Raw genomic sequence first — 23,917 nt, forward strand, 5'->3', positions numbered from 1 at the left:
CCATTATCAGTGTACATCCTCACGTCTCTCCTGTTTAGAGCAACCAACTCTCCTGTTTCAGGCGACCAGCAGCCATACTGTAATCAACAGCTCGTATGTTAATCAGGCCAGCTCCCAGTAAACCATTTTAACACGCTTTCCCATGAGGGGGTGATGGTTGCTGAGAGGCTGGTGGTGGGGGTAGGGAGAGGAAGGGAGGCGGTAGGGGGCTGGGATTGTTGCCGTTTGTCTACCATGAACAACAGCCCCCAAGCCTCCGCGTGGCAATCATTAAAATGATTTATTTAACAATGCACCGTGGGCTGAGAGATTAGTGTGACAGGACTATTTTATAATTCATTTTCTTCGGCCAAGGGAAGTGCAATTCAGTCAGATGACACACATACAGAGGCAAAGCACCAGCTCCTTGGAAAAGAAAATCCTAAACTGCCAACTTGTGCAGATTCCTTTTTAAAAAAGTTTAACAGAGGAGGAGAGGGCTTGTCTGGGGGGATAGAAAGGGCATTCGTCTTCAGCACTATATCAACAGTCTGTGTCTGAAACGCTGTGGGTTTGACTGCCTCAAATACACAGCCATACCTACAGGGAGAAACAAACACTCACAACTGCAGGGATGCATTTAAATACAAACGCTTTGTATTTCACCTGAAATCTGACAGGAAGAAATGGGGGAACAGTACGGGAGAAAAGGGATTATATCTGGAATGATATCACCCCCCCCAAAAATTGCTATTCTTGTCATTCCATATGGGAGTGTGAATGCTTGGTCTTGTATAGATGAAGTGTGAGGTGCTTATGGAGGACTGTGACATCGTTGCAGGCTAATCAAGACTGTTTATCATTCTTCTTCATAAGCCTGGACGGAAAATAGTTTAATCAACCAGCACCAAGAATCGAGCATAAACACATTCAATAGATGTAAGTGTGGAATTGAATTTTGCTGTCTGTCTGCGTGTGTATGCGTGAGTATGCTTGCTGTAAGCTAGTGGTACCATGCAGCAGTGCTGTGGGTTTGTATGGGAAATGTTGGAGCTTCTAGAGCAGTGAGCTTGTGTTTAGCCTCTGTCAACAACCTCCATCGTTTTCATGCACCTTGATGAGTCTGGTGAACCACAGTGAATCATGGAGGCCTTTTCTATTAACAACAAGATCCATCCAATTAGGGAAACAAAGGTTAGGACAAATCAATGCTATTGCATCGCAGTCTAGAGGTCCTTCACAGCAGAGCAGAACAGGGCAGGAGGAGGGGTGGAGGGGAGGGAAGATCTGGACTCGGAACACTGAGGAGTGGATTAGGAAAGGTTCTAGATGCTAGAGAATTACACTATATATGCCAAACTGGGGGAAAACAAAAGTAGACTGACCATGGCGAGGCCTTTCATGACTGTGAGGACTGGACTGAACGTCTACAGAAAGAAAAGGAACGAAAAAATATAGAAAATGAAACATTTCAATTAAAGCTCAGCTCGTTTAGCTTCTCGTGAAATAGTGGGCGGGGTTTCATTATGGTGAGAGCAAAGAATTGATTGAACGGAAGAGCTGAAAATAAATACGTGTGAGGGAAGGTATCATCTCGTTACCTCGGGTTTGGTACTTACCGTTGAGGGCCACGAACGCATCTAAAAAAATTAAAGGAAAAATGTGTTAATTCATTTTTTTCAAAGAGCAAAATAAAAAAAATACAATTGGCATGATCTAAACCATCTCTTCAAAAGGCGCATTCACAATGCACCTTAACTAAGGGCTGAAGGACATTTTTGCCAGGGGCTAAGTGAATGTTCACCTTAGCTCAGGGCTAGTTGGCTCTGCTCAGTTGCAGGGTTAGCATCAACTTTTCAGGGTTAGCCCCAGAAACACTGTGCCAAAATAGCCCGTGTGAATCAGGGTCAAGAACAACGCCTAGAATGCTCACTGTCCAATCACAAAAGCTGCACTGTCCCTTAATTTACAAATGCTTGTGATGCCTATAATGCAGTAAATTAATATTCTACAATGGGTTGGTTAAAACAAGCATTATGATTGGTTGAGACGTGTTCTAAGCAATACAAAAAAAAACTGTACAGGTAAGCCTTTGAAGCAAAAATGGGCATCTTGTTTTCTGTTCCATCTGAGAAAACCCTACTCATCCAGTGTCCCATCAGGCCAGCCAGACAATTTGTACCCCTTTTTCGTGATATCCAATTGGAAGTTACGGTCTTGTTCCATCGCTGGAACTCTCCTACGGACTCGGGAAAGGCGAAGGTCGAGAGCCATGCGTCCTCCGAAACACGGCCCTGCCAAGTCGCATTGCTTCTTGACACACTGCTCGCTTAAACCAGCCGCACCAATGTGTCGACGGAAACACCGTCCAGTTGGCAACCGAAGTCAGCTTGCAGGTGCCCGGCCCGCCACAAGGAGTCTCTAGAGCGCGATGGGACAAGGAAATCATGGGTCTCCTGGTCACGGCTGACTGTGGCACAGCCTGGGATCAAACCCGGAGCTGTAGTGAAGCCTCAAGCACTGCGATGCAATGCCTTAGACTGCTGCTCCACTCTGGAGGCCCCAGACAGCCAATTCATTAACTTGATCTCCACTGTAAAAAGCATGTAGACATTGTTTCCCCTTGCTTCTAGCCTAACATTTGGTTTCCCCTTGCTTCTAGCCTAACATTTGGTTTCCCCTTGCTTCTAGCCTAACATTTGGTTTCCCCTTGCTTCTAGCCTAACATTTGGTTTCCCCTTGCTTCTAGCCTAACATTTGGTTTCCCCTTGCTTCTAGCCTAACATTAGGTTTCCCCTTGCTTCTAGCCTAATATTTGGTTTCCCCTTGCTTCTAGCCTAACATTTGGTTTGCAACAACGGGGGTTTGTACATACGTTTCTGTCTCTCTCAACATCTCCACTGTCCTATTAAGAATTAACATGTCAGGACATCTTTTCTCAGCCAGTCAAAATCATAAATAATATTATTTTTTACAAAGTAAGGTAAATAGAAAAACAGGTAAAAACCAACGCAAATGCCGCTACTTTTCTGTTATTCTAGTTGCGCGGTTTGTTGTGACTGTGTTAGCCTTAGTTGGCTAGCTAACCTGTTGTAGAAAAGCAACTGTACACTCGAGTTAATTACAAAACTTTTTTAGCACGACTGTGTTTTCATAGCTTTTCCATTGATTATTAATTGGATATATCCATGATAATAATACTGTTGCATGATTTCGCCTAGATCAGAAAAGTTGATGTCTCGTTCATGCGCAGCATTCACTGTACTGGGGCAAGATCGAATTTCAAAAGTGTAACTTTGTTTCTGAGGTTAGACAGGCAGAGAGCAAGGTTTATACAAACCATCGCTGTTGGAAATCAAATGCTAGGCTATAAGCAAGATAGTCCAGGGCTAAGAACAATGCAATGTGAAAAGGCCTAAAGTAATTGAGAATCGACTGCCTGTTCAATATTTATCGACATTCTCATCTATTCTATGGTTCTTCTTTAAAGGACATTCTCATCTATTCTGGTCTACGGCGCTTCTCTAAAGGAATGTGAACAGTCTATTCTGGTCTATTGTGTTTCTCTAAAGGAATGTGAACTGTCTATTCTGGTCTATTGTGTTTCTCTAAAGGAATGTGAACAGGCTTTCCATTCTTGTTTTCTTCTGATTCATTGGTATTCCCCTAATCGGTATTAACCACAAAGCAACACAGAGCTATGTACTCTAGTCTATACAGAGTGGTTGTGGACTCTTTAGGGGAGTATGGGCTGTGTGTGTGTGCGTGAGTATGTGCGTGTGTGTGTACAATGTTTGTGTGTGCTGTTGTGTATGGTGGGGTGAGATACACGTCCCTGTCCTGCAGGACAGAGGCACATTGAGCCCAGATCAACAGAGGGAAGAGGCCTGCTTACTTTGGCAGTCTCCCAGTCCATCTGTGTTGCCATGCTCCACGTCCTGCTCGAAGGCCGATCTGCATAATGAACAGAGACATCATAGTGAACGACTGGACTCACACAGGCCTGGACAGATCAGAACTCACACAGGCCTGGACAGATCAGGCACCACAGGACCAGCCAGGAGGACAACCCTACTGTCTGCCTTCACTATCGATATGGGTCCACGGTCCAATCACACGCATCAGGGCCAGGGACCAGGCCAATGAAGCGGAAGGAAGGTGGACACTATTTTCTCCCAGCAGCCCACACTCAACTTTCCTGAAGGACCAACCATGCAGTGAAACAGAGCGGCCAACTGTCTGGAAGATTACAGTCAAGGATGACAGCCTCTGCTGCCTGGACCACTGCTTACAATCAGAGCATGGATCATGCTCTACACAGCCTGGTTTACCAGGCTTCAAATCAGAAGTAGAGTATTGATGAAATCATTTTTGCTGAAATGCAGTAAGAGGAAACACACATGCTATGTAGTTTTTAATATGATGTTGACTTATCTAGCCTTCGAGGGTGGTGCAAGATGGTAATATACAGCAGACCCACAGCATATACAAGTTGGTCAGAGGAGAGAGAGAGACAGAGAGAGAGAGAGAGAGAGAGACAGAGAGACAGAGAGACAGAGAGACAGAGAGACAGAGAGAGAGCCTGTTTTCCCTTCCCCACTCAGACCACTCCCAGACAATCCTAGCTAAATTCTTGCTTGAGAAATTGCTCTTTGCTAGGAAGCTATATTAGTTTATTTTTGACTATTTTAATTGAAAACAGGTACTTAATTGTTAAAAAAGGATTTGATATTGAGATACAAATGGCTGCATTGGGCCTTTAAACACTGAGACATGTCCGGCCAAATGCTTTCAATCGCTCGCCACAGAACCTACAGATCATAGCGCTCTTATCCTCACTCACTCACTTAGAAATATTGTACAGTAAAACTGAGGTCATCTAACCTCCTAATGCCTCTGTCTACTCAATTTCCAAAGTGGAAACTCAATCAGAACAGTCGAGAGGCCAGGGCTTTAGAAATTATAATAGGCTATAGTACTGTAGCATGCGAGACCAATCATTCGGCTGGGATCAAATTAATTTAACATCAAAAGCTGTTCCTTTTATTATGACTTCATCTCTTAAATGGGATTCACCCACCGAAACTCCATATGCTGTTTTTTTTTTCTTTCAAAACACATCTAGTTCTGCTTCATAAATATAGCCACAAATGACGGCGACTGCCAAGTCCCCCTCCTCCCAAGCCCCAGCCCCAGGGCAAATATCCCTTTCCTTCCATCAGACTTTTCAATGGCTCTTTCAGTTGGAAGAAAATACAGAGCACCACAAAAATGTGACTAATCATAGAAACTAAAAATGTAAACAGTAGCTAGATTGACGTCACTGAGGACACCAGTCATCATACGGCACAAATGATGTTATGATTACCGTACGTGAAATAGACAGTATGATAGTGGAGTGAACAGTAACTTACTTTGGGTCGAGCACCACCTGCCTGCACGCTCCCTCGGACACCCAGCCGCAGTAGGGATCCCTGGAGGCAATACATGATCTGGAGGAAACGCACACAGCACTCTCATCACAAAGTGTATCTTCATGGCCTTTTATTTTCCTGAAGACTGATTGGTTGGGACATTACAAACGCACAAATAAAGTCCTGGCTCTAAGAGAATGGATGGACGGAGGGTTTCATTTATAAACATACTTTTTGCATTTGCCATGTTTCTCGCAGCGAGAAAGCGGCACCTTGACTACACAGGAGGAAAAGGCCACGAACAGAGAGTGTCCCTGGCTGTCCATCTGCATGCTGACGATCCGCTTGTCGTCCACACCGTCGATGCTGCACCTGGATTGGGGGCAGAGAGACAGACAGACAGACAGCAGAAGTTGTCAGCACTAACAGAACATTTCCAAAAGCCCCAGTCTCTCTCTGTTGATAGGTGCTCAAAGCCCCACCATAGCATCTTTGTCTGCAGGGCATAAGAGAGAGTCCATGCTAATCCCACCGTGCAGAGCATCCATCTACCCTAGAGGAGGGATTTATCTTCAGCCCGGGCATTACAGCCCTCAATTAGGGCTTACAGTCCATCTACACTATGTAATGCGCGGTGGCCAAACCCAGATCCTGATCCCACCCAGCAAAGTCACCTACGCTGTCCGCTCCGGCCAGATGGCTGAGGGCCAGAGACTGCTCTGCCCATGCCAGGAAGAAAAGGGGGGGGCTTGTCGTTCACCCCACACACACCCATGTCACATGACGCTACGTCGTTGGATAACAAACACAAACGCCTGTCACCTTGAAAGCCCTGCCTCTCATCCCCTTCTCATTGACTCTACCCTATCATCTATTTGCTTTGGCAAGGCCCAGGCACATTTTCCCCTCATTTACTTCCTTTCCAAATATTCCAAAGGCCCCTTTATAATGTATTAGGAAGAGATCTCAGGCTGGATTGAATGACTAGCAGTCCCTCTCCGTTTCCTTTAATCGTCCTGCATTTGTAAGAGTAGAGTTGTGTGGTCTGAGCCCCTGTTACTGAAGATCCGGGACCGGCCTCTTTAATTTAGTAGCTGTGGTCAGTGCAGAGTGTAACTTGATGAAACTCTTTAAATGATAGAGTAGCCATCTGGTAGGCTGGTGTAGTGGTGCTGGGATAGTGCTGCTGGGTTAGTGCTGCTGGGATAGTGTTGCAAGGATAGTGGGGATGGGTTAGTGGTGCTGGTAGGGTGGGGCTGGTGTAGTGGTGATGGGTTAGTGGTGCTGGTAGGGTGGGGCTGGTGTAGTGGTGATGGGTTAGTGGTGCTGGTAGGGTGGGGCTGGTGTAGTGGTGATGGGTTAGTGGTGCTGGTGTAGTGGTGCTGGGATAGCGGTGTTGGTGTAGTGGTGATGGGTTAGTGGTGTTGGTGTAGTGGTGATGGGATAGCGGTGCTTGTGTAGTGGTGCTGGGATAGCGGTGCTTGTGTAGTGGTGCTGGGGTGCTGGTGCTGGTGTAGTGGTGATGGGTTAGTGGTGTTGGTGTAGTGGTGATGGGTTAGTGGTGCTGGTGTAGTGGTGATGCGTTAGTGGTGTTGGTGTAGTGGTGATGGGATAGGGGTGCTTGTGTAGTGGTGCTGGGGTGCTGGTGCTGGTGTAGTGGTGTCTAGCTCATGGAATACATACTTCTCTGGGTTATACACGTTGAGCTCCTCAAGGAAGAGACTGTCATTCAGGAAACCACTGTTCATCTTGGCCAGGAATTTAAGAATGATCCCCTTCTCTGATCCCAGAAAAACGACGGTGTGATTCCGATAGGGTCCCGCTGCACTGTCTACAGCGATCCGGGTCAGCCGGTATCTAGAACAGATATGGAACACCGGGAAGAACACGTTTATGGATTTATACCTAATTTCTTAATTTTAAGACGGAACTCCACTGTGTGTTATCTAGTATTATAACCTGGGTGGTTCAAGCCCTGAATGCTGATTGGCTGACAGCTATGGTATATCATACCGTATACTACGGGTATGACAAAACAATTATTTGTACTGTTCTAATGACGTTGGTAATCAGTTTATAATACCAATAAGGCTTCTCGGGGGTGTGTGGTATATTGCCAATATACCATGGCTAAAGACTGTATCCAGGCACTCCGCGTTGCGCCGTGCTTAAGAACAGCCCTTAGCCGTGGTATATCGGCCATATACCACACCCCCTCGGGCCTTATTGCTTAAGTATCTCCAATTAGATTTGTACCATGGAGCTCCTACTGTTAGCAAAACCATGTATAATCTGCAGATCCACATGCAAATACATTTGCATGGCTATTAATTCAGTGAGATGGAAAGGATTAAAGACAAATATATTACAAATATATTTTTCAGCAATTTAGTGGACCACACATCCTTTTCCATTCTGCCATTGAAAGACTAGATCTCTTCACACAAGGTCATGAGATATAAAACATGTGTATGCCTTCGCTGGAATGAAAGCACCAACTTAATCGTTTACATTATCTGAGTAAATGCTCACATCACAATCAAATCAGTCAGATAAGGCCTTCTTCTCTCCCACTCAGACTGTCTGGTTTGAAATGACATTGAATGTCTCTAAGCCCATGGTTTTGCGCCATCAACAATAACAGTAATCTCAAGTATTACAGTATGTCGATGATTCTGTCCCGTTAAGAATAACAACAACCTCAAGGACAGTATCCAGAATAATAGGAAATCTCAAGAGGGATATCCTTGAATCCAGTCTACCTCCATACAGATTTTGCCTGGCTAGCCACTAGAACATATAATGGAATAGGTTTTCATAGTTGATAGGATTTTGATAGTCCAATTTGTAACAAAAGCTCAAATTCTATAATGTCCCTTTGGGGTATATATGAGATAAGGTCCTATTACAGATTCAGTTTGCGGCTGACTTCCTGTGTTAGAGTCGTACTACACACAGAGGCTGTGACATAGATAATAAAACCACCTTCCACCATATGGCCTTATAAAAGTACCAGCTTTTGATGTATATAATAACCCTTTTAACAACATGTAACGTAACACTTTGCTATGTGCCATGACATTTGTATAAAAATTGTAACTAAGATTTATGTATATAATGATACCACTGGTAATTACAAATTTAGTCATGCATAATGCACGTATAACCTTGATTAACACCACCTATAACCCAGACCTAGCTAGCGCGCTAACTAGAGTAGCATCGTAGCTATTGAGGCTATACTCACCGCACCATGGTCTTGAGAAACCAGGGCCTGTTAGTGATAGAGGGCACTGCTTCATCCATGAGAGGGTGCTGCTTGATGAAGTTCAGGGTGTCGTCAGGGAACTCGTTGGACACCTTGTACTTCTCTAAGGACGGCGTGCCAGCACAACACCCGGGCCTGAAGTGGATGAAAGTATCAGGGAATCAAACAGTGGGAGTCAGAGAGCAGCCATTTGATCTCTTTACAAGGACAGAGTAGCAGAGGAGAAGGCCGTGTAAAAGTGAAGCTGCCTTTGATAGGAGATCCGTTCGAAGACATCTCACCTCTTGATAGCTTTATTGAAAAGGTTTTGCTGCACTATTACGGTGGAGCGGTACCTTTCTTTTCTTGATGGATAACTTGGGTGGATTCTGTGGTCTGGCATGGAAACCAGCCCTGATTCAATTCTTTTCCATGATAGACACTGCACAATGTAATAAGGTCTACAGTACATGAAAAGCAACAGAGACAGATCAGAGACGAAGACACATGTAGACTTGTTTCTACTGTATTATTGACTGTATGTTTGTTTTACTCCATGTGTAACTCTGTGTCGTTGTATGTGTCGAACTGCTTTGCTTTATCTTGGCCAGGTCGCAATTGTAAATGAGAACTTGTTCTCAACTGGCCTACCTGGTTAAATAAAGGTGTTCTCAACTAGCCTACCTGGTTAAATAAAGGTGTTCTCAACTAGCCTACCTGGTTAAATAAAGGTGTTCTCAACTAGCCTACCTGGTTAAATAAAGGTGAAATTAATCAAATAAAAAACATTGCATGTCTACTGCTGCAGAAGAGGGTGGGGGATAGAAACCTGGGCAACGTTGTGAAAACTCCCTTCTGTTTGTCTGCTGGTAACGTCAACAGAAAATAAATTGAATAAACGAGACGTAGATTTCAGATCACATTAACACCTGACCTTGTTTCACACAAACGCATAATGTTATGCTAATCACCAGGGGTGGTATCCTGTTGCGCTCCACATTATCGCCAGCCATATGGGGAGAGACACCAATTACAGTACCATCCCCCTCCACAGATCTCGGTTTATAAACGTACGTTTCACAAGAGAAAAGGAGCTGCTCTTTGCCGGGTAATTAGGAACGCAGAGATGGAGATTGATCAGGCTGGTGCATTTGTAGAAGTAGGCAGCCATCTGGAAAATGATCTCATGCTTCATTTGCTGATATCGAACTTCTTTCATGCTGCCGGTGTGTGTGGTTTTGAATGTGTGTTTGTTGTTGGTGTGTGTGTGTGTGGGGGGGGGGGGGGGGGCATACCTTGGTTTTGGAACCTTCTCCTCAGGAACAGGTGTCCAGGTGGAATCCGGGGACTTCTGCTCTTTAAAACGTCCTGTGAACGCATTGGCCACATCAGCCATGTCATAGGCGCAGACGGCCGACCCAGGGATGCTGTAGAAACATCAACCCCCCACAAAAAAGAACTTTTCTCAGTCCAATTGATATGATTCCACTGTGTGCAAACTGCGCATAGCATAGCTCTGAATCACTTGTCTATTTCCTGGACGTTTCGAAAGGGGCATTTCAGCTGCCTTGGCATTGGGATTCATCATGTACAAGGGCAGGATTGTGGCGGTTACAGAGCTGTTATTCTGCTAACCTTGTGGCCCAGACTGTAAATCTCAGTAATCAGCCAGTGTTGGCTATGTTCAGAGTGAGAGGCACGCCATGCTGCCAAAGCACTTGGTTAAATTAATAGCTAATAAATTCAGAATACTACCTCCAGTCAAAATGTGTTCCCTCTCATTTCACTCACTAACTGCAATTCATGCCCGGATCAAATTCGCTTATAGGAATCCCAAGCCGCTTCATTGACTTTTAATGCCCATTAACCATGCTCAATTGCATTGTCACAAGCAATTGTCTTATTGCCTAAGAAACGCCATAAAATGGGATTTACAATATGTAGCAGTACTACAGCTCCTTTATAATTTATATTTAGATAAAAACTCCCTGCTTAAATGATTCTCCATTCTCAATATGCATTATGCAGGAATAACATTATGCACCTGACAAAAGTGCCAAAACTATTGTGACAGTGAATTACGCGCTGCGGTACCCTGGGAAATTGATTTCCTTCTGTGTGGCCGCCGGACAATCATACCTGTTGTGAGGTGTGGAGAAGGTTGCCATGACGACATCGCGACCATTGATGTGGATGACGTCGGTGACGGCCTGCAGGATGTTGAAATAGAAGTGGGAGTCTCCCGGGATGGAGCAGTTGAGACGGGTCTTCAGGAAGGAAGTCCACTGTTTCTCCAGAACTCTCTGGGAGCCACCCTTGTCATTCTTACACACCCTGGCCACCCGGGGGAACACCACCTGGACAACACGTACACACACACACACACACAACACTCAGTGTGTGTTTCCAGAAACACACCTGTTGTCTGGCTGGTTTCCTTATGCGCCAACCAGCACACTCACAGAAGGTAAAGCTTATTATTATTAGGTCTCTGTAACTAAGCAGGTCTCGCAGACCAGAGCCATGGTCTTAAAAATATTCACCATGCATAAATATACAACAGCCCACATTATTAATGACTGTGGAACTTATTATGTTTCAGATTGTCAAATCAATCAATCAGGGAGCACCATTCCTCTACCCCACATCACCCACCAAACCACACGTCACACCACTCTGCATTCTTTCTTATATAGTGATATTCCTTTCAAAATAACCAGATCATTTCACTTTGTATTCGTGTGTAGTATTACACGTCAGACGGAATTGGGTGTAAATATTTTTTCCCCGGCTCCACGATTATTCAAAATAATAGAATGTTTATGTGATTCATTTCCATGTCGTATTTTCCTTATAGGAGACAATTAAACCTTCTCCATGCAAACTGAAATGAAAGGATGAATCAAAAACGTCTCATATCCCTGTGGTCTAAAACCTTGAATGAAGAATCAGCTCATTTTCCTTTCCTCCCATTCCTGTCTGTCTCATTTTGGAGAAAAACTTCAAAATCCTTTGAGGAAACAGCCAGAGTAAGCAACAGTAGCAGTAGTTAACCAGTAGCACCCAGTGCGAGTCAGATAATATATTTAGACTTCAAAATGGCTTTCCAGGCATCACTGACATGCATTTTCAACTATTTTTAGACCTACATCCTGCAAATGTTTTTCTATATCGAAAAAGGTTTCACCATTTTGGCCATACTGACCGCCTTTACAGATACTTGATACACCCACTTCCTGTTTACTTCACAAAGCACATCCTGTCTCTCCTGTTCAGGAGGATGTAGCCCTCAGCCTCAGTCAGCTTACCTTTCCCATTGTGTTGTATTCCATGCCAATTTCGCGATAGAAGAAGTAGATGAATTCACCATAGTTAACTGCCTGTACGAAATACGGCTCTGAAAAACAAAAAACAGACATATCATCACAAAACAGATCAACACCCATTTTACATCCAATACCTGAAGAATCAATCACAGTATACAGTGAGGCCCAGCCCAAGCACGGCACTGGGAGTAGCTCAATCCATCATCTCTATTAAAGGGATATTTACATGTGGGGGATGAGGGATCTATTCATTCAGCTTTGACAACCTGGTCATGTTGTCATTCTTAGAGGAAGCCACTTAGTACATAACTGCTATGGGACTGGTTATGAGAGTGACAGCATCAACTCTGATTTGTTTTCCAACCCGTCACTCATTGTGATGAGTCTGTGTCTCTACGTCTTTCAACCATCAGGCCTTTGTATCCAATGACTCTCCTCACCTTTGAGACACTTGGAGTCGTGTTTGACAGTGCGCAACGTTGGGCTGTCACCAAGGCTACGATAAATGACTGCATCGATCGCTAGGAAATCTGTTACTGTTGCGGAGTAGAGCTTTCCATCTGGAGAGAGAAGAGAGAGGGATAAGGAATAAGAAGTCAGCCACTGTACCAGTCATGGGCAGAACAAACACAAACACGACAAGAGGAATGGCTACGCACAAAAACGATCCTCATTTAACACACACACACGCTGCGCAATGCAAACAGTATCTGCAATGAGAAGGACCTCAGCCCCTCAGCTTCAATTGGATGGCTGCATTGGAAACTTTAACTACATCATTGAAAGGATAGCAAAGAATCCTCTTGATTACTCAGAGATTCCCATTCCAATTCCGCTGCTACAAATTAACTAGTCATCTAAAGGCATTTACTCTGCGTTGGCTTTACACAGAGAAACTCACATCCCATAAATCAGTTCACACTGAATATCAGTAAGAGTGAATCACTATAACAGCTCCTCAGCTGGAGGAGCTGTAACCCACGAACGGAAAGCTGACTCATTCGGGGTTTCGTCTTTTCTATTGATTTTTAATCCCCAGATTCGGGAGAATATTCAATTTTTTTGGGGGGTGGTGTAAAACCACAATAGCTTCATGTGTTTCCAAGCTGCCCACAAACTTACATCTGCCAAGCAGCAGATTCCTCCCAGAAACACAGAACAAATTGGCCCAGAGTTCAACAATTTGTTCAACAGCATGTAACAGACTGCTCCTTATTCCTGACCTACTGCTAGTGTATTGCTATTAAAATAGGCCACAGAGTATTAAATGCACCCTAGTGTTCCTAATGCAACCTTACGCTCAAAAAGAGAAAGACTGTCCTATCCAGCTAATGTTTAATGACTATGACTAAAGGAAAAGGCTAATCTTTGAAGTGATACGCCTTGTCATGTAATGACATGATTACTGAGAGATACAGTGGAATTTAAAATGATCTTGACATGTCATTCATACAACTAGTTTAATGTGCTTGGTTGAATATGGTTAATAAGGTTAACTGTAATTTCCCAGAGGGGGGATATTGTCTTAGACACACAGTACTGCTGTACATAAAATAGACACTGTACAGTAAACACTTAAAGTAATGCATACCTTTCACTCATGTTGATGTGGTAATGCAAGATTCTTTAGACTAAAAAGGGTAAGCTATATTTTCCCAAACCACATCCACATTCCAGTAACACATTAGTTAAGGTCTCTCACCAGCAAACAGGGCAACGTTGGAGTGCTTGGCATCATATGGGCACCGCGCCATCCCACTGATGTCCTCCCCTACAGCATCCATGGTGTCCATCTACAGTGGAGAGAGAAAAAGGGTCAGAGGAAAATCCACCCAAAAGCTAGCAGTCACCCCATCCCAACCCCATCCTAACCCCACCCCATCCCATCCCAACCCCATCCTAACCCCAACCCATCCCATCCCAACCCCATCCTAACCCCACCCCATCCCATCCCAACCCCATCCTAACCCCACCCCATCCCATCCCAACCCCATCCTAACCCCAACCCATCCCATCCCAACCCCATCCTAACCCCACCCCATCCCATCCCAACCCCATCCTAACCCCACCCCATCCCATCCCAACCCCATCCTAACCCCAACCCATCCCATCCCAACCCCATCCTAACCCCACACCATCCCAACCCCACCCCAACCCCACACCATCCCAACCCCATCCCAACCCCACCCCAACCTCACACCACACCATCCCAACCCCACCCCACCCCACCCCAACCCATCCCAACCCCACCCCATCCCATCCCCATCCCACCCCCACCAGGTCAAGATCACTGGGCTGAGGTCAAGGTCACTGAGCTGAGGTCAAGGTCACTGGGCTGAGGTCAAGGTCACTGGGCTTTGGTCAAGGTCACTGGGCTGAGGTCAAGGTCACTGGGCTGAGGTCAAGGTCACTGGGCTGAGGTCAAGGACACTGGGCTGAGGTCAAGGTCACTGCGTTGAGGTCAAAGTCACTGGGCTGAGGTCAAGGTCACTGGGCTGAGGTCAAGGACACTGATCTGAGGTCAAGATCACTGTACGCTAACAGAGTTACATAGAGGCGTTTTCTCTCTCATAAAGACTGCAGTTTTCTAAGAAAGGTGATGCGCTTACACCGCCCTTTTGGGTCTCTAAAGAGGCTATTTTGTTTTCTATTCCTGTCTCTGTGGAAACACCTATCATCTGCCCACTGAAACGGTCACACTCTCTCACTGTGCTGAGAGCGCTGCCAGAGAAATAGTTGAAGCTGATTTGGCAGTAAAAATTACTTTTGACCTTACATTACGACAACTAACACCAGCATTTTTCTCTCAGCTATCAAGATATGAATAATTGTATAAACAGAGTCCCCTTTAAAAGATACACATTTTCGAGACAGGGAAAGTTATTGTATTACTGATATGACGTCACTAGTCTGAGGGCACTAATTTCAACTGTTTCACTGTGGTTGTTGAGGCACTATGCTATCACAGTGGTTGTTGAGGCACTATGCTATCAATGTGGTTGTTGAGGCACTATGCTATCAATGTGGGGGTTGAGGCACTATGCTATCCCTGTGGTTGTTGAGGCACTATGCTATCACTGTGGGTGTTGAGGCACTATGCTATCACAGTGGTTGTTGAGGCACAATGCTATTAATGTGGGGGTTGAGGCACTATGCTATGACTGTGGGGGTTGAGGCACTATACTATCACTGTGGGGGTTGAGGCACTATGCTATCCCTGTGGTTGTTGAGGCACTATGCTATCACTGTGGGGGTTGAGGTACTATGCTATCACTGTGGGGGTTGAGGCACCATACTATCATTGTGGGGATTGAGGCAAGGTTGAGGCACGATGCTATCACTGTGGGGGTTGAGGCACTATGCTATCACTGTGGGGATTGAGGCACTATGCTATCACTGTGGGGATTGAGGCAATATGCTATCACTGTGGGGGTTGAGGCACTATGCTATCACTGTGGGGGTTAAGGCACTATGCTATCACTGTGGGGGTTGAGGCAGTATGCTATCACTGTGGGGATTGAGGCACTATGCTATGACTGTGGGGGTTGAGGCACTATACTATCACTGTGGGGGTTGAGGCACTATGCTATCACTGTGGGGATTGAGGCACTATGCTATCACTGTGGGTGTTAAGGTATTATGCTATCACTGTGGGGGTTGAGGCGAGGTTGAGGCACTATACTATGACTGTGGGGGTTGAGGAACTATGCTATCACTGTGGCGGTTGAGGCACTATGCTATCACTGTGGGGGTTGAGGCACTATGCTATGACTGTGGGGGTTGAGGCACTATACTATCACTGTGGGGGTTGAGGCACTATGCTATCACTGTGGGGATTGAGGCACTATGCTATGACTGTGGGTGTTAAGGTATTATGCTATCACTGTGGGGGTTGAGGCGAGGTTGAGGCACTATACTATGACTGTGGGGGTTGAAGCAAGGTGGAGGCACGATGCTATCACTGTAGGAGTTGAGGCAGTATGCTATGACTGTGGGGGTTGAGGCACTATGCTATCACTGTGGTTGTTGAGGCACTATGCTATCACTGTGGGGGTTGAGGCAATATGCTATCACTGGTTGTTGAGTCACTATGCTATCACTGGAGGTTGAGGCATTATGCTATCACTGTGGTTGTTGAGGCAGTATGCTATCACTGTGGGTGTTGAGGCACTGTGCTATCATTGTGGGTGTTTAGGCACTATGCTATCACTGGTTGTTGAGGCAGTATGCGATCACTGGTTGTTGAGGCAGTATGCTATCACTGTGGGTGTTGAGGCATTATGCTATCATTGTGGGTGTTTAGGCACTATGCTATCACTGGTTGTTGAGGCAGTATGCGATCACTGGTTGTTGAGGCACTATGCTATCACTGTGGAGGTTGAGGCATTATGCTATCACTGTGGTTGTTGAGGCAGTATGCTATCACTGGTTGTTGAGGCACTATGCTATCACTGTGGTTGTTGAGGCATTATGCTATCATTGTGGTTGTTGAGGCACTATGCTATCACTGGTTGTTGAGGCACTATGCTATCACTGTGGAGGTTTAGGCATTATGCTATCACTGTGGTTGTTGAGGCAGTATGCTATCACTGTGGTTGTTGAGGCATTATGCTATCACTGTAGGGGGTTGAGTTACTATGCTATCACTGTGGGGGTTGAGGCACTATGCTATCACTGTGGAGGTTGAGGCACTATGCTATCACTGTGGGGGTTGAGGCACTATGCTATCACTGTGGGGGTTGAAGCACTATCACTGAGGGGGGGGGGGTGGAGGGAGGGGAAGGGGGAGGGGGAGGGAGGCCCCACTCTTGTCTGTTTAATTTCACCATGGCAATGACCTCTGTCTGCTGTGTGCTTGGCTCTCTGTCAGTGATCTATTCCTGCCATTTGAACAGAAGGAAGAGACTCCCAGGCAATCGTGAGATATTTATGAGGTCAATCCACTATCAACAGCAAAGAGGAACAGTTATGTTGTCGCTCCTGAAAACATGATTGTATTTTTCCATAAACAATTGAACACATGGGAAGCTAGACCTATCCTTGAGGATGTAAATTCATTAATTAACTCGAGGATTAAGGCCCTGTCTGCAAATTAATAATACAAATAGAATATAAACACATCTCTAGCATGGCCCTCAAATGCATTTTAATTGGTTGCTTCCACACTGGAAAGGGGCTTTGTCATTGCATGTCTATGTTGTTATCGTACAGGGTTTATTACTGCTATGGTAAATCAGAGTGTGCACATATTCAGTGCACTGACTCTCCCACTGAGACAGCCATGCTCCATCTTTCAGCTACCTGTCAGGCTCAGGCTGGGGTAGGGGTTGGGGCTGAGGCAGGGGCTGAGGCAGGGGGTGAGACTGAGGCAGGGGGTGAGAGTGAGGCAAGGGGTGAGCCAGGGGGTGAGAATGAGGCAGGGGGTGAGGCTGAGGCGAAGCTGATGCAGAGGCAGGAGCTGAGGCGGGGGTGAGGCTGAGGCAGGGGCTGATGCAGGGGCTGGGGTGAGGTAGGGGGTCAGGATGAGGCAGGGGATGAGGCAGGGGCTGAGGCAGGGGCTGGGGCAGGGGCTATACAGGAGGTGGGGGGGGGGGCTATACACCATGGCTGATCAATATCAACTGGGCCTCTCAGCAGCCCTCCCCTGCTCCGCCCGGCAACAGGTGATGTAACGGACACAAGTCGTACATCAGGCAGCTGGGGAGGGAGGCTTTATTACACAAAGCGAGCTATGCTTTGGCTCTGGGGAGTGGCCCACGGCTGCCAAGGTGTCTGTCTGAACGGCCCTGGTACACAAGTGTCGGCGCCGACAGAGGAGCTGGCTTTCAGATGGACCCTCGGGAGGGGGGAGGAGAGAAGCGAGGGAGTGAGGAGGGGGGTGGGGGGTTGTGTAGCTGCTGTCGACAGTAACATTTGTATATCTTCCCCCCTCCTCATGGCTCTGATTAATGTGGGATGAGTTTGGCCCAAAAACAGAAGCTCTTTTCAGGCCTGTCAGGCCGGCGAGATGGAAAGGCAAACTGTGGCCAAGGTGGATGCATGCGCACACATACTCCCTCCCCCTCGACCAGAACCAGGCTGACTGGATGCGCCCAGCGGGCACCTCAAAAGCCTGAAATCGGTTGTTTGGGAGAGCCTGCCAATGTCCAACAGCCTGTTTATTTCACCTCTTCGCCATAACATTTACACATTTTACAGCACCTCTCGTTACGTGTTACGGTATGTCAGTGAGGATGTCAGCTTTCCGCAGACAATATAACACTAATAACAGTGAGAAGCACCTGAAATGGGAGCAGAGGAACTTCAAAACTAACCATGCCTACAAAATGTGGGCATAAATTCTGTATTCTCTAAAGAATACGTGAGTGAGAACACAAGGCCTTTTTTGTGCTTCGCTGAACCAAAACGTCAATGAAGCAAAGAGTATTGTTCGGCAGTAAACATACCTCGCGATAAACAACAACCCCCTGATGTCTCACAACAGCACCTTCAAATCAAGTTCACTGTGGCGTCAATTCATTTCCTAACATGTCAACAAAGGCAGCCTTCTAGAGTTTTCTTTCCTAAGGATGACAGTAGATATCTTAATAAGATGGTGTTCATGTTTAAAGACGCTTAATAACTCTGCCAAAGCCTGGATATCTTGAATCTATTCCAAAAATGCCTTGACAACCGAGGCGGCCGTCTGCCTTGATCATGTTTCAACAGAACTGCTGTGCCTACACTATCTGTCAGTGTAGATTTCCCTGATTTGAAATGAAATGTGTCAAACTACACCTGGGAAAAAGGACACATCTGACCATGCGCTTTTGAAAGTAATCCATCAATGTCCATCTCTCCACACCTCTTCTTCCTTATGTCGTCCCCAGATGGTTGAAATACAGCACGGTGTGTGCAGCGAATTCTTAGCAGGTGATGTCAGAGCATGGATAGAGAGCATGGATAGAGAGCATGGATAGAGAGCATGGATAGAGAGCATGGATAGAGAGCATGGATAGAGAGCATGGATAGAGAGCATGGATAGAGAGCATGGATAGAGGGCATGGATAGAGAGCATGGATAGAGGGCATGGATAGAGAGCATGGATAGAGAGCATGGATAGAGAGCATGGATAGAGAGCATGGATAGAGAGCATGGATAGAGAGCATGGATAGAGAGCATGGATAGAGAGCATGGATAGAGAGCAATGTGAGCTGTACCTTGTAAGTTCGACAGGAGGGGTTGAAAGCATTTGTTCCACACACAAACAAGGAATCATCGTTTTGCTGTAGGAGGACCTTGATGAAATTGTGACATTCATCCTTAGGGAGAGAAGGGGGGGGGGAATGCATATTGTGAATGGTTCATTGTTGTGCTGGAACTAGAGAAAAACCACATGGACAACCACGTTCAGAGGAATGAATGATGGCGACTGACTAGTCCATGTTCCTGGAATGCTACTACCTGTACAGTGTATTCTTTGAACAAAATGTCGAATGCACAGAAAACAAAAACACGCACAATAACATTAATTATACAATAAAGACAACTGGTGGATTTTTTCCCATCCCATTATAAAATAAAATAAAATACATTTATTATTAATTTCACATATTCATTCAGAAGAATGTGAGACAGCAAGGCATTCAGAGATTACAATATTTTAATGAATATGAATATGCACATACATTTTACTGGTGAGGTCCCCGTGGTCAGGAAAACCTCCTAGCTTTTGTTTATTATTATGTATGGTATGACCTGCGGTACGGTGAGGAGGAGGAAAGAGTAGTCTCTCTACCTTGTGCTTCCCCTTCATTCGGCAGGTGTCCACGTCTGCCTGTCTGGACTTCCATGTTAGTTTCTGTGGAGAGGAAATTGATGGGGAATCAATGGAGATCTGTTTAGTTACCCTGGCGATCATTCCTCAAGAGAGAGAGAGAGAGAGAGAGAGAGAGCCTGGAGCACCAGTTAGCTTGCTTGATTGGCTCAACTCTGCCTCTGTCCTATAGGTCAGCCTCTATACTACACTACAGCATGTTTGGCGCCTGGCCAGTGATTAAAGACTAAACAGGGTCTCAGTGATCAATCTCTCTGTCTCAGTCTCTTTGATCCAGCTCGCTCTGATTATACTAGGTGGAACAAACAGATACTGCGGAGGAGGTGGAGGCGGGGTTGGGGGTGGTTACATATGTACATAAATCTCCGGTTTCTCCCTTGGCCCCATCCCTCTGAGCAGAGATGACGCATGCGGTTTGATGCCTGATGGGATAATGTGCTTAGTGGGGTCATGGCGCTGCAGTGTCTCACGCCAGACGGCCGCTGGAGCGGGGCTGGACAGGATGACCTGCCAGGTGATTATGCCAGCGTATGGGACAGCCACCCGCAGGACGGTGCAGAGCAACACATTCCTCAAAAAGAACACTCACCTTGCTGAAAAAGATCTCCTCGGAGTTGGCGGTGTCTGTATCCACCGTGTATATGTGATCCCTGAAACAGAGGAGATAGACAGGCTCTCATCAACAACCATTCAACCACCCCACCCCCTCACTCCCACCCGTACACCCCCCCCCCCAGCGAATCTGAAACCGAAGGCGTCTTTGTCTAAACTTTGTTCAAACTGGAAGAATATAACAATATACAAAGGGACTATTTGCTCTGTCAGACAGAAACAGTCAACAATGGTTGAGAGTGCTGCTTCTGCCGCCCAGACAAAAACCTTTTTGTTCCTGGGAAAGGGAGTGCAAAGTTACTCTGCTGTTCAGGTCAATTAAGCATAGTGTTCAGCCACAGGAAATCTATACTAACACTCATTAAAGCACAGACAAGACCTATGTGGGAAAAGAGGCTTTCCTTCTCACATATGGAACCCATAAACTCAAGGGTTTAACTGCCTTTCAGCCAGACTGTGTTTGACTGACCGTGGCTCTGAGAGACTGGCACGCTCGTTTGAGAAGGGAAAGGTGACCATGCTCAACACTGTAACCACTTTTGGCATTAATTTGTTAGAGATGACTGTGTAAATGTGGTTTAAATCAAAGTGTGAAACAACAGCCACTGTCTGGCTTTAATTATAACTACCAACCCGCACAGTAGCTTCATCTCTCATTAACAAAATTGAATAAAGTCTGAAGGAACAGCATTTCAGAAACGAATCCACTTATTTATATAGGTTTCCTGGGACTCCGCACATCTCCTAGAGGAGAAAACCTAAGTTATGTTATCAGTGCTGCAGCCTAAATTGAATAATTCATCTAGAGAGCGTAACATTTGGAGAAGTTCCACCCTCTCTCGGTGCTAATCTCCTTTTCTCAGAGAACATTCCCAATGTCAAAACCAGTCAAACTTTCCTAGAACATTACCAAAATTGAAATATAATGTAACCATGTTTGAACTTTTAGGAAACAATCTGTTAAAGTAATGAAATACAGATAAAATAACATGTTTTTGTCAAGTTCCTTAAATGTGGTGAGAACATTCCAAAGCACCATTCCCAGAATGTTGTGGGGAGGTTGTACGCAAGAAATAACCATAAGACAACCATGCTCTCACCAAGCTCGAAGAAACATGGTTCTCAGAACAGTATGTGCTAGCTGGGAAGTGATTCCAGCAGAGTGCCAGCAGAGCCAGAAGAGCTCCAGCTGAGATAAGACAGAGCCAAGCCATGCGTCATGCAGACATCCTGGCAGGACAATGCTGGAGCTGTCTCTGTGTCAACACCAGCAGTCAAACACTGTCTGCACCTGGGCTCATGTCAGAGCAAGTCCCCATTAGTTTCCTGCTGGCCTACCTCCATTTCCCCACTAAAAGAGAGCCCCACTAGTCCCATCAGATGTGGGAGAGCTCTTAAATATACAGCAGGCCGACTCTCATCTTCACTGCACTCTATGTGGCACTGCAACTTCTAAAAAACATATTGAAACTCCCCACAGAGAGAACCCTCACACTGACATTACAAACATAGAGTCCAAGACGAGAGCAAACACACTCCCCACTGGGCACACCATGTCATTTCAACGTGGATTCATTTGGTAATATTTGGTTGAGACGTTGATCAATGAGATTACATCCTATATTCACCCACTCAAAAAGTTAGTTACATTTCCAACGTGTTATCACTAGGCTTTCAACCATCTCAAAGCACAACCAAATTCCAATGTAAAAACAATGTCTGAATTTCGGTTTAGTTGTCACCCAAATGTCTATCACTGCGCTTTCAACCATTTAAAACAGCAAAGTTGAAATGGGAATACAATGTCAGATATTTAATTTATTTAAACAACAGATTAATGTGATATCGCTGTGCTTCGTCTAATAGCAGAACCAAATGACCTGGATAAGATTATATTGAATATGAATGGTACAAATAAAGTTTGATTTCATTTAGTCTTATTCTTTAACTTAGATTTTTGGTTGAGATGGAGAAGTGAATTCAACATATTATGTTTTTATTGGTAAACAAACTGGAATTAAAGCCAGCCCAACTCAGTGGCACAGATGGACCTATCTAAGCAGAAGATAAATATCCTTCAAATGTTGATATTTGGTTGCGTTGACAACCAACCCTAATTCAATATCACTAAATATCATTACATTTGAAATCAACCAGAGCTTGAACCCCTAAGCCTATTGTTTAGTCTATTTATAGATGACATCTGGATTTAATTCAAACAATTTCTTTTGATGACTTTGCAAATGCTATATAGGCCTAAATAGCGTTAATGATGATTGATTAAGTACGGTCACATTTCATTTGCTCTGTTAAACCTACCCCTTGGAATGTTTTCGATAACAACAGTGAATCTATTTAGTTTTTAAGTGGAAATCTCTCACCAATCATTCTCACGAGATAGCACACTAATAGTCAATTACAAATATCATAGCTAAGCAGGGCTGGGCTTGGTTAAAACAAAGGGAAGCTGTAGATACATACATTTTCCAGTAGGAGGTGCTGCCCAGCCTAAAGTTTTTATTTTCTGATAGTGGATATAACATTTAAAATCTGACGTTGTTTTAAAGGTACAAATTCAACATATTTTATACAAGGTTTGTCTATGTTGAAATGTGGTTACCATGATGGCATAATCCTGTGGTTGAAATTTCACCCCAAAAACAACAGTTTACATTGATGACTTTTAAAAAATTGAATGTATTTTACATGTAGATTGCACATCACAATACGTTGTCCAATTACTTTGAAACAATGCTGATTCAACCAGTTTGTGCCCAGTGGTTCAGTACTGTGGGCCTGACCCACTGGGCTACAGACGTCAATTCAACCTCTATCCACGTTGAAAACAACGGGTTAAGAATGTGAGTGGGATGGAAGGTACGGCTCTAAACATGGGCGTAGAAAGTGTGCTTTGGTGGGTCATGGGGAAAGAGGAAGACTATGGGCTCTATTCAATCTGTATGACGGAAATTCAGCGTTGCAACGTGATTGAAATTTAAAGGCAACGTTCCCGCGCTAGCGGAGACTACGTTCACGGTAAACGCTGCATATGTCGGTTCAATCAGAAATTACCTTTACATTTCCATCACACAATCTGTAACGCTTCAGCGATACACACTGAATAGAGCCCTTGGACATCCAACCATGAGAACAGTGGGCCTTTGTGCTGGGGAATGTCGTTTTCATAACACCCCATTTCTTCTGGGGGAACTGCGGGCCAGTGGGGGCCATCTGGTGGCCCTTTGTCAAACAATCTCGCGCTCGGATGGCAGAAAGGGGGCCATGATTAGTATGCATCCCACACCTATCGTCTCAGAAATGGGACACCACCATCCCCATATTCCACCCTCTTCATAACTAGATCATCAGTGGTAGGGGGGCATTGTATATTGTTTCACTCACATCTCCACACAAGTGAATGGGAGGGAAGAGAGGCAAAATGGCCACCATTACACTGAGGAGTGGATCAAAGAGGAGCCTCGCTGACTGTTCTGACTGTCCTTTTGGCCGAGTCTCGTTTACT

The 23,917-nt window shown here is 45.2% G+C and overlaps 1 protein-coding gene across 3 annotated transcripts in view; it reads right to left on the reverse strand.

Annotated features, from left to right (window-relative positions):
- sema6a (sema domain, transmembrane domain (TM), and cytoplasmic domain, (semaphorin) 6A) overlaps nt 1–23,917 on the reverse strand; it is a 92,745-nt gene that overhangs the window by 19,319 nt on the left and 49,509 nt on the right. For 2 of the 3 annotated variants that reach the window (XM_036979400.2, XM_036979398.2), the window contains exons 4-17: nt 20,372–20,432; nt 19,744–19,806; nt 19,166–19,267; nt 13,669–13,759; nt 12,407–12,526; nt 11,949–12,037; nt 10,780–10,997; nt 9,936–10,067; nt 8,641–8,796; nt 7,077–7,250; nt 5,625–5,765; nt 5,394–5,471; nt 3,875–3,933; nt 1,599–1,619 (exon numbers count right to left, since the gene is read on the reverse strand). In XM_036979400.2, the coding sequence (XP_036835295.2) occupies nt 1,599–1,619; nt 3,875–3,933; nt 5,394–5,471; nt 5,625–5,765; nt 7,077–7,250; nt 8,641–8,796; nt 9,936–10,067; nt 10,780–10,997; nt 11,949–12,037; nt 12,407–12,526; nt 13,669–13,759; nt 19,166–19,267; nt 19,744–19,806; nt 20,372–20,432 (1,505 nt within the window). Of the gene's footprint in view, nt 1–1,364; nt 1,407–1,598; nt 1,620–3,874; nt 3,934–5,393; nt 5,472–5,624; nt 5,766–7,076; nt 7,251–8,640; nt 8,797–9,935; nt 10,068–10,779; nt 10,998–11,948; nt 12,038–12,406; nt 12,527–13,668; nt 13,760–19,165; nt 19,268–19,743; nt 19,807–20,371; nt 20,433–23,917 lie in introns of all 3 variants that reach the window. The other variant, XM_036979395.2, reaches the window with a different exon arrangement.

Source organism: Oncorhynchus mykiss, chromosome 6 (assembly GCF_057628025.1).
Source record: "Oncorhynchus mykiss isolate SJ-2025 chromosome 6, ASM5762802v1, whole genome shotgun sequence".
Taxonomy (NCBI): Eukaryota; Metazoa; Chordata; class Actinopteri; order Salmoniformes; family Salmonidae; genus Oncorhynchus; species Oncorhynchus mykiss.